This window comes from Syngnathus leptorhynchus, unplaced genomic scaffold, assembly GCF_054491065.1.
Source record: "Syngnathus leptorhynchus isolate UIUO unplaced genomic scaffold, UIUO_Slep HiC_scaffold_351, whole genome shotgun sequence".
NCBI lineage: Eukaryota > Metazoa > Chordata > Actinopteri > Syngnathiformes > Syngnathidae > Syngnathus > Syngnathus leptorhynchus.
In genome coordinates, this window is record NW_028232313.1 from 40,330 (window position 1) to 51,646 (window position 11,317).

General features: G+C 41.0%; 1 protein-coding gene across 2 annotated transcripts; it reads right to left on the reverse strand.

Moving 5' to 3' along the window:
* Window positions 1–468: 468 nt before the first annotated feature.
* Window positions 469–4,368, reverse strand: LOC147036964 (ras-related protein Rab-28-like). Of its 2 annotated transcripts, XM_085905204.1 has the most exons (4): window positions 4,230–4,368; window positions 4,078–4,155; window positions 1,134–1,272; window positions 469–1,019 (listed from the first exon to the last, which is right to left on the reverse strand). In XM_085905204.1, the coding sequence occupies exons 1-3, from the start codon at window positions 4,359–4,361 to the stop codon at window positions 1,180–1,182; spliced, it is 303 nt and encodes a 100-aa protein (XP_085761330.1). In that variant the 5' UTR covers window positions 4,362–4,368; the 3' UTR covers window positions 469–1,019; window positions 1,134–1,179. The 2 variants fall into 2 exon arrangements, with proteins under 2 accessions (XP_085761330.1, XP_085761329.1); XM_085905203.1 differs by having other exon boundaries at window positions 469–1,272.
* Between the last annotated feature and the right edge of the window lie 6,949 nt (window positions 4,369–11,317).

Here is an 11,317-nt window from a genome sequence, read left to right on the forward strand (position 1 = left end):
GACCGCAGCTGGGCCAACCATTTCTGACCTTTTTGGAGCTGACACCTGGTTGGAGAGATACTGTCTTTTGTTTTGTTTATCTGTGCAGTTTCAAAGGCACTTAATCCACTGCTGCTTTCAGTGACACTGATGAGGCTAAAAAAAAAAAAAAAAAGGCCGTGTTGTAGCAAAAGGCTATGCTATTTAGTAATTAATAGAGCTTACAAGAGTTTATAAGGTGTTTGTATCATCTGTCCAGAGTGGATTTAGACAATATTTTAGCTAAGATTTACAGAACAAAGACAAGGTGGATCATTAGCCAGCAGCAGCTTGGCTAGGACTTTATAGGGAGGGTTGTGTTTCAGTCCTTGTACTTAAATTTCAACATCCCTATTAGTTCACTGTTAGCATGGATGAGATGAGAGAAAAACATTGCAAAGAAACTGCTAATAGTTTGTAATTGAAAGTACTTGAAACCATATTCTCGTTTTCAACATAAAACTTTTATTCAAAACACAAACCAGCTAAATGTTCATCAGTTGAAACTGTACATATGCAAGATCTCTTTTTATTTACATTTAATGATTTCTGTTGTCGTCGATGGGTACGGTAGAGCTTTTGACAAGATGACAGGCTTAAATGTCAACATTTACATATAGTGTATAAACTACTAATTACATCACTCTTCACTAACGATACATACATGTAAACGTTTCTTCTAAGGCTTTATCAACACTGTCACCGTTGAATTTGGAGGAAGTGTGTCAAGACAAATCTGTAGAGGAAATACTTTCAATAGCTGAGCATTCTTTAACTAGAATCCGAAAGAAATATATACATACATTTAATTTTTGCTTGATGCTCATTTGTGTAGTGTGGAAAACAAAACGCTAGTTAATTTAAGCACCACATTCAGAATTGTCTCAAAACTGTAGTGGGACCCTGATGGTTTTCACCTCGTCATTAAACCAAGAATCCACTCTGCTGTTGTTGCGAGGTAGCGACAGATGCCAGAGTTCACTTACTCTTAGTCTCACGCCCTGATCGGCAGATGAATCACAGAATTAAAATGAGAGCGGATAGGTTTTTTTTTTGACACACACAAGTGCAGATGACACAGTTTGAACAAGTCAGCATGAGAGGAAAATACTGACTGAGTGACTGATTGACAAGATGGCATCATGGTGGCTTTGCGTCGACTCACTGCACCGCACACATGGAGCTGCGAGGGTGGTTGACCGTTCGGGCCACCGTATCCTGACTGTAGTTTACGATGTCCGCTTTCACCACACGCTGCAAGAACGCAGAAAAAGAAACATACTCGTAAGTCACGTCATTGTTTGTTCTCATAACTGCATTCCGGGACAACCCACTCAAGGTCGAATTCAATACTTTGCTACAGCTGAGATGAAGAATATTAACAGCTCATAAATATTGGGTCATCAAAGACAGACCATCTTATACAAAAGTAGTATGTAGTAGTAGTACGTAAAATACCAATATTTACACAATGTGACAGCTCTAAAAACATGCTTTGGTTGAAAATGTCTAATATGTCTAATAGGAGGTCATTTTTTATTATGAAATGTTAATCTAAAAAAATTTAGGCACTTGATCATATATAGTGCTCAACATAGATGCTTACTATATAGTTAGTAGTTGGTTTAGCACAACACAGCTCATATTGTTGGACTAAATCATATGATTTTGAAAGTCCAAGAACTCTTTGGGGATTTAGTAGGTCCACTACACCAGGGAAACTACATCATCATCTATGAGACTCATCTACTGTATGCTACTGTGGCCACGTACTTCAAACTATTGAACCAAACATATTTTGCTTTGCTGGCGGTTCTCTTGTCTAATCGGGCCTTCATCCTGAGGGTAGTTGACCAGCTCGGCCTTCACGATCCTCTGAGCAGGTACGACACATGCCAGGCAGCAGAAAGATTGAGGGTAATAAAAAAAATGATTGAAATGAGTTAAAAATGAACAGTGATGGCAAGAATGGAGAATGAAGGCAGGTACATTGAGGGCGGGGACAGGAAACAGTGGTGTGAAATAAATAAAAAAATGAAGGATGGAAATATAAAACAGATGACATCACTGTGAAAGGAAAACAGCAGCTATGTCCCATTAGCAGCGTGCAAACATTGTGCCGGCTGATGAATGAGCTGCTGAGGCCCAGTGGTGAAGCCAGTGACGGATCTGAGGGCTCGCTATCTGATCTCAAAGACAGAGGAGCAAGATGGAAGGGGCAGCCGGCCAGATATAATTCTGTCATGGGTCGTGACCCTTGTGTTCAGTTTGCTACAGATGACAGCTGATAATGAGGCTTGACTGGGCCAATTCCTCTACCTCTAAACAAGCACAGAGAGCAGACCTCCCATCCATTCATCCATTCTCTGAACTGCTTTTCAAAAACAACAAATTAAAGTCATTATTATTAAAGAATTATTTTTTAAATAGGAAGCATCACGGACGTTGTGGTATTGGAATTCCTTGGAATTTTTGCAATTTTTTTTCTTTTTCCATTAGTTTTGGAACAATGTAGCAGTTAATCTCAGATGTTCCGAAAGGACTATATACAATCTTCGAAGTTCCACCGTAGTAATTATTTTTGAGATTTGTTGTTGTTGTTGTCATGTTTTCAATAGTGTAAAGTGAATTCAGACATTTGTTCAAAAATACATAAAAAATCTGAAGATAACCGCTAAAAACACAAAGAATTTTGTAGTACTGCATTTTGCAGATATATTCAGGTCAGCATTGCACATTTGATTGGTTAGTTTTATTCACAGATAAACAAACAAACAGACGAAAAAAACAAATAAATAAATAATCTGGGTTTCACCTTTTTATTTCTTCTGATCTTTTTTTAGTCATGACTCAACGTTCTTCTGTGGATATGAGCAGTGACATCTCTTTCTTTTGCACATGCAGGCATTTTGGGGCCATATACTATGTTTGCACACCAAACTGACCGAGGTTGCATTAAATATGGTATGTGAACGCTTACACACACAAAAATCAGACTGCACGAAAAATCTGAATGTAGCATTAAGACCTGCGGTGTGCACGTAGCTGTAATTATTCACTAGGCCTATTAGCTTGCAAGCTAGCTTGGTGGTGAGGGCCTCTCATCGTAGCGTGGCAATATAACCCAGCCACTGGAGATTTTCGGATATATTTTGCAGTTCAGATATTTTCTTAAATCATTCAAATTTGGAAGGGTTTTTAGCAACTCCGTCCTGTAAATTTACAAAACATTTATCTTCACTTTACAGGGATTTTATTCCAATGTAGTGTTCCTTAATTAAGGCAACCGCAGTCTATCACTCAGTTCTTCACACAGCCTCTCACTGCGCTAGATAAACATGGATTAAAGTACTTTGTTCTTGTGACAGCAGGGAGGAAGGGCAAAGTAGATAGACGGCTCCATTAGTCAGTAGGCAGCGGTAGTGGCAGTGGTGATGATGGGCTTGAGAATCTGACCAGTGCTCTCCTTACATGCTCTCCTCCTCTCACGGGGCCGTGACCTCCCTGCAGGCCCCAGCTCATCAAGCACTACCCAGTCAGAGTGGCTCCAACCGCTCGTATCGTTGCGAGGGTTAATGTTTCTGGGGGAGGTTACCCTGTAAATCCTACAGCTGCCACATTTGGGCAACCCGGTCACACTGGCAGGCCCTGAGCCTCTTTTAGGCCAACATAGCGTGTTGGGAAGATAAACCAAATAAATCAGCCGGCCAAAGTAACCTTCTCACCCCTGCAAAAGCATACCTTTAACCTCTGACTGCACGCGTTAATGTGGCCAATGTGGGTCTTATTTACAGATGGGCAGCCTCATTGGCAGGTAGAGCATCACTTGCGGCAGACGCAACAAACCAGTGTTTATGCAAGAAAAGGTCATTTACAGCGTGAGGTGAACTCCGCTGACCTAACACACTCCCAGTGACCTCCATTACAAACAGCATAATGTTACATACCGTGACTGACCATTTTTCTTGGGTCAATTAATTAATCTAGGAAGGCGGTGAAAGTAACATCCAAAACGTGTTGGGAGAGATTTTGTTGAAATCTGAAACTTGAATGACTCACCTGGGACTGTTCTATCTCCGCTTTGTTCAGCTTCACACCAAGAATCTCAGCCGCAACCCTCTGGAAACAGAGATACACCTGAAGAGAGAAATATGACATGAAACACTAACCCGGCCAAGTTTGATCAAAATCTGTTGGTGTCTAACGCTCACCGAGTCCCCCGTCTTGGCAGACACGAACTGGCTGATGACGGTGTTCTCTTGGCAAAAGCGTTGGTGTTTGTCGGACTTCACCGTCCTCATGTGCTCCAGGTCAACTGGGGATGAAACACAAGCGTGACACATGAGCAGGCTGGCGCTTCTCACCTCAGGTTAACTATCATGTATATATCAACATCAGCAGCACGGATAAGTGTTTACATAACCCAGAGACGCAAGGAGCCTGTCAACAACACATAACTTGATAGTTACGTTGCTGTCAAACCAAGAGACAGCTACCGCTCGTTTTTATGTTTCCAACAGTAAACAGTTAAATTGCTCATGGACTGTAAATAGTGAGGTCATTGGTGAAAAGCAGGATCGATGCCTTCTGATCACAGAGACTCTGTACTCTGTTTCAGAGTGTTAATTTCAGCTCCTCTTGTGACCCTGACCAAGATAATAAAAGAGGAATGGATGGACGGATGGACGGATGATCAAGCCTGTGTTACTTAGGAGATGAAGAGCCTAGTTTCCCAAATATCCATAGTAGAATAAGTATACTGTATCTTCATCTGTCTCTCGAGCAAGCTATCATCCAACTGAATGATCGATAAAGAATCAGATGGCATCAGGACTACAATAGCAAGGACATAAATCACTCGACGTAATTTCCAAGCGTGTCTTATCTTTTGTGGGTGGATGACCTTCACTGTTGCGCTTTGTTTACATCACTTCTATTTTTGTCCATTGGCAGGTAAAATTGTTGCCATTTGAATCAGTAGCCCAAAACTGGCATTCAAGCCCATTTGGACACATTCCACCCCCAAGTCAAGAACCTTTATTTGACCTTACGCAGACAAACCACAAGCAAAGATAGTCAGGAACAATAAGTGGACAGAGACTCCAGGCTAAAGTCACAGAAAGAGCGCTAATGCAGAAGGAGTTTTGAGGAGACAAGGTGGGCACATCGATCCAAGAAACGGGACTGTCACCTCGCTGCTGATTTACAGAGGCTACAATGACAACGGCTCCTTTTAAACTTTTGTCTTGGCACTCCCTGTGCATCTGACTCCTTCGCAGTGATACCGACTGCTCCAGTTCTCCCTTTTCCTCAGCATGGGGTCGTACTGGGGTCGATGAGGAAGGTCACCTGGGGGTCTCGCTGCTGAAAAGCAATAGCCTCACTCTTTATTTCTGGCTTTGTGCATTAAGGCGGCCACACCCGGTATCTGGTGCATGCACGTCTATGGCACCTGGAGAAGGTCAGGCTACTGTAAGGTGTTGCATTTCTCTCTACCCCCGTTCAAGAGTTTTATTCTTTGTGTGAGGTTGTCAAAGATTTACTGTGTTCTCATGCCCTGGGAGCATGTGTTAGGGAGAACTGCAGCCAGAAAGACAGATATATAGTCTGGGAGAACATAAATACTGCGTTTATTGAGTAATATTAATATCTCAGCAAGTCACATGACCCCTGAAATGCCAGCAGGCAAGCCATAGAAAGAAACCAAACAAATATTTTTGAGAGGAATAATTTTCCACTAGAAGGAGATTATCATGGTTGTAAGAGACACATAAACACAAACCTTTCAGGGCAAGGGGCAGACCGTCATGTCTCAGGCCGGGAGTAAACACAGCTATCTCTTGGGCGTCAGCAGGTTATTAATTCCCATCATTAACATGCAAAGGTACCTCCATGCTACCAGAGGTAAACACTGCTAATCCTTTGGATCCTGCGCACTTGGGAGAGGTCAGTCGTGCATTAAGTAACATCGACACTGGCTCCAGAGTAGAGATGCACATTAAGTAAAGAATAAATAGTTGGTACGATTTTGAAAGCTGAGAGTGAAAGCAACATATGCATTAATAGTCGAGTGCTTTCGGATTGTACATTGGAAAAAAATAGCCTACTATTAGTCTTTAGTTTCAAACTGCACAGCATCATAAAGAGGTTTTTCTACATTCTAAAAAATTTACTTGAAATGAGAAAATACATTTATCAAGTATGTTACTTAAGCTTAAGAAAATTATTTCCTGATTGAAGTGGAAATTTGACGTAGCAAGACTTGACAAGTGAACTATGCTTGCCTCATTGATCCCTTGATCAAGGGTGTCAAACTCAAGCCCCGGGGGACAGCTCCGGCTCACCACATTATTATATGTGGCCTGCAATGGCAAATCATGTGTCAACTCAATGTTTCTTATTAAAATATCAAAGCTGTTAGTTGTCTTCCTTTTAATAACAGTGAGACATTGTTATCATTTTTGTCACAATCTCACTTTTTAAATAAATTTGAAAATTATTGAAATTGTTATCATTGGATTCTCTTGTATGTATGTGATAGTATGAGCGGCCATTCATTTCTATTTATGTCATTAATAGCTCCACGAGGAAAACCATAACCACGGTGTCCTCCACAACCAAAATGAGTTCGACAACCCTGCGGCTTAGACCGAGAGATGGTTAAAATGTCTTATCAATCAACTCTTGTTAAAGAACTTTTCGAGTTGTCATTCAAATACAACACTTTAGAGTAACAGCTTGTCATCACTGACATTTTAAAACCAGAGTGCATGTTTTTCCTGACAGTCTTGACATACATTTGAGTTAAATGATAGTTGTAACACAAGCTATTTCAGTTATGTGTTTTTTTTTTCGGTCTGAATACTAAAAGAAGTCTATAGATAACAAAACAAAGAAATATGAGGCAGAGAGCATCATCACATTTGGGAGAAGTAGTGGAACGGCAAAGACAGTTCCTTCGTTTTTGTTGTATACGTCAGATATTTGGGTTTCAAATAACAAGCTCTATATACAGTACAAGAGACATAAGATCAGGAGTTTGGCTTTGATTTCAAAATATTTACAAAGTGATGCGTTAAACAACTTGGGACACAACAACTATTGTTTGAAGCCACTCGCTTTAAGTTCTTTGTGGATTTATAAGACTGTTATTTTCGTCAGTAGAACCAACCCAACTTAAAATGATGATTAAAATGAAAAGTTTATGTACTGCAAATGTTAGTTTTTGCAAACGTGAGGTTTTGATTCCCTTATTTAACTAGATGAAGGGTAAAATACTAACAGACATATCACATCAATGTGATTCAGTGCAATTTTGCACCATTGAAAGTAACCTGATCAGTCAAGATCCATGGAGAGACTGTAAAGATGGGTCCACAAAATTTAGTAGCATGTGGCATCTGTCTAGCTAGTCAGAATACGAGACTAATCCTTGCGTTTTAGTGCTTTGCTCAATTTGTCTTCCAAACGTACCCATCTCTACTTATCAGGTCAAAACAATCTTCCCGCCATGTTCTGGTTTCCTTCTATGTCTGTCAAACTGTACATCAGCTTAACAACCCAGAGGAAGTGACTGCAAACACGACCTTAAACTGTTTAGGCCTCCGAGCGCAGAAGAGATAGTAGAGTGGATCATCACTCGTCAAGAGCGATGGCTCTCCCTTGTTCTGGTCACCGTCAGTGTTTATTTAAAATATCTGCATGCCAATGCGGTGAATTTTGAGTGAGCAGTTGGAGATAAATATTTCAAAGTCAGCTTTATTGTCAATATCTTTACATGCCAAGACACACAAAGAGGTCGAAATTACGTTTCCCACTGTCCCACGGTGACAACACATAAAACACAATACATACAATACACATACAATACATATATGATTGTAATGAATAAATAAGTGCGATGAATAAATAATAAATACAAATAGATAAATAAACAAATAAATAAATACGTTATGCAACCGAGGGTGGAGGAGGGGAGAGAGTTCAGGATCCTAACAGCCTGGGGTATGAAGCTGTTGGTGAGTCTGGATATATGAGGCTTTTACCGTAAGAAGTTGTTATTTAGGTGACGGGTTTGTTAGTGTCGCCTTTGTGGAAGGCAAAACAAATCCTGGCACCATAGTTCCATGAATGAAAATATGGCATTTAGCCACACAACCATGGAAAGGTGATCAACAGAGTAATGAAAACGGTGGTGGCACTACTTAGCCATACAGTTTAATCATTTATTGAAAATAACGCAGTGGAGTCTCAGTCCACGACCATCCCAATTCCTCTTATTCCATTAAAATGAATCGAAATACCATTCATCTGTTCCAGAACCCAAAAGACACCAACGCAAACTTATGTAATACGTTTTTTCAATGAATAAATGGAATGTAAAGGTTTAAATAGTTTTGATTTTATTTTTCAATGCCCACTAACATTGTGCTGCTCCTTCTGGTTCACATGCCTTGCTCAACTGTTATGAGAAAGATCATTTGATTGTCATTACCTTTGTCTTAGTGTTAGTGTGTGTGAGTGGGAGGGGTGGAAATTAGCAAACAAAAATGCAACCTATGTTAGTCTTGTTGGTCTGTCTAAAGCATTGTACGTAGTGTTAGCATTAAACTAGCGATATTTCAAAAGGCAAAGTGATGTGGTTTGGTCAAAAGTCCCATACGTGAACAAAAGGGATAAGTCAGTTAAAATGCTAAAAAAAAAAAAAAGAAATGTAAAACAAACAAAAACATTCTCACAAATTATGTAACAGTGTTATTTTAAACAATAATCCAAAATGTTTTGCAATGCACTTTTTATATTTCTGCACTGACTGCCAAGGCCAAACAATCGGCTAATAGCTGTGGTAATCATCAGTGGGCTTTTTAAAAGCATACTGCGATAACATAGACACCCACTTACTGGTCCTTCAAGTACACTGCTGGGGACCAATTGCAACAAGTTTCCCAGCAATGGACGGCCTGAGAATATGCCTGACATAGCACAGTTAATTGCTGGCATTTTAAACTAAACAGCAGCTAGGCTGAGTCTGCGGGCTGAGCTTGGAATGCGATAGGAATGGTGGGCCGCTTGTTGTCAGGGGGCGCTGAGGGGTCATATCCTATTAAAAGAAAGTTACACGGTTGAGACTAATCAACCCCAAGGGAGAGCCTATCACTTCCAACATTACCTAACAGCAGGCCTTTAAGACCCCTCTGGGTTTTCTTCAGTTTCCCCCTCAGTGACAAAAGTGCAGACTGCATATGGTGACGTGAAGGTTATCAAACAAACTGCGAAAGAAACTGTCTGCACAAAGTAAATCAGCCGTGTGGTGGTTGGATGTGTTCCATGCTGTCTTTCATCGACTACAAGATCTGGCAAGCCTTTTTAGATTAAATGGCAATTAGAAGTGATCTCGTTCACTTGCACCGTGATGAAATACCAATAGCCATTCTGAATAAAATGGGCTCAGGAGACAAATTTGGCAAGTTTGTGCTATCGGTTCTGCATTTGTTGTGTTGCATAATACAGCGGAACCTCCAACGTGACACATAAGCCATTCAGTAATGCCAAGTTGTTCTATCTCGAAAACCTGTAGTATATGGGAGCTGTTTTAAATCATGTTTAAAACAAAAGTAAACAAAACTAAACAACTTTTAAAGCTTCAATATTGCTCCACAGAACCTTTACAACTCACAGACTAGGACCAAGACATTGCAACAAGGCTTCAGTGTGGTTGGTGCTCACAAAGCTATATTTCCATCGCTTTGCAGGAGAATCTATAAAGATAATTGATGTGGCGTTCAATTTTTGCTCACATTTTGTAGTACAAGCTGGCCAATGATACTTTACAACCTACAAAATTCTCTCAAGTGTACAATAAATCATTCGACGATTACGGGACTCGCATTCCGAAAACTACAAAGCGTTATTTTGTCAAGTGTTATGGAGAGACACCGAGCAGTTATTCTCAAGCCAAGTTGTCATTTGGAGGAAAATTAATTTGTAACAGTGACACCGTTGTTTACATTCAGCACTATTTATTTTGCTCAGATGGAAACATTATTATTTTAACGACATCAATTTCATATAGAAGTGCCTGAATTATACTATAACTGTTGCATTCTTTCAGCCAGCGCAGAGGAAAACTCTGTTGCACAGTCAGTGTAGTCCACAACAAGGTTGCAATTCTGCGCTATCAATTAATTCCTTGTCCCCGCGGATCTACGCGAATATAACTGGTGACAGAATAATGAGAAGCAATCAGCAGCATATTAAAGCTTGGGTAATAACATAATCACGACTGGTTCAAGCAAATATAGACAGATGAAGTGCTGTTAGTAGGCTGGTGTTGCGGAAGGTGAGCGAGGCCTGCGCGAGGCTTCTCAGGGGAATCCTGACAGAGACAGAGCGTTCTTTGTGCGGCGGCGCCCCCCGCCCCGGTGGCCTGAAACCGGCCGGGAACGTCAGGGGACTTGCTTTCCACTAGGTCAGAAGTGTTCTGTCGACAGCTCATTGATCACAGCTCATCTTGTCATTCGATCGTTTTTCATGAAAGCCCGTACGGACGCACACGTGCGTGTCACGCACACGTTGCTTTCGCACCTCGCAGTGCAATCACACACTCCTCTATGGTGGCCCAAGCTACAATGTGGTCTCCCTACCGCCTAAGTTGGGGAATGTAAATGTCTGGCAGTAGCTGGAGTGCGTGACCGTCAGAGCTCTAGTAAAACGTGGGTCCAAGGGCCTCGCAGGCTGTGTTAGCGGGCCCTCAGGAGTCATGAAAAGTGAACAAAAGGCCCAGTACTGAGCTGACCGCACAAGACGCTGCCCGGGCTTTCACTGGCAGTGTCCTCCGAGCTCTCCTGCTGCTGTTAAACTAAGTGGACTTTTATGGCTAAGCAGTAATGCGTGTCTCTGTGAGCCCGAAGCACAACTGTGTACTATAATATTTCTGGAGAGCACAGGGGAGCCTTCATCATCGGACACATCCTTCTGAGTCTATTCAGAATTATTAGATTCACCGGGACTTTTGATGCAATGTACAGCATGTGAAGCATCACCACTACTAATAAGATTGCCTATAATCTGAACCCTGTACTTGGTAAAAGAAAAAAAAAAGTTCTGCTTGGATTTGCTTTCACTGCATTTTGGAACGACATGATTAAAACGATTCAAATTCACATCGGTTCTGGAAAAATGACAACATCATGTTCCATTGTTACCATTTTGTCTGTTACATTCTTGCTCACACTATTTGTATTTTCAGCATTGACATGGAAACTATGGCTGCTAATACAACACTGAAGCAGAATATTAC

Bases quoted from the DNA above. Each gene is read 5' to 3' on its own strand.
- LOC147036964 (XM_085905204.1), bottom strand. From the start codon at position 4,361: ATGTGTCACGCTTGTGTTTCATCCCCAGTTGACCTGGAGCACATGAGG. The intron at 4,156-4,229 runs GTGAGCGTTAGA...TTCTCTCTTCAG, and splicing joins CTGCCAAGACGGGGGACTCG to GTGTATCTCTGTTTCCAGAG. The intron at 1,273-4,077 runs GTGAGTCATTCA...GCGTTCTTGCAG, and splicing joins CGGAGATAGAACAGTCCCAG to CGTGTGGTGAAAGCGGACAT.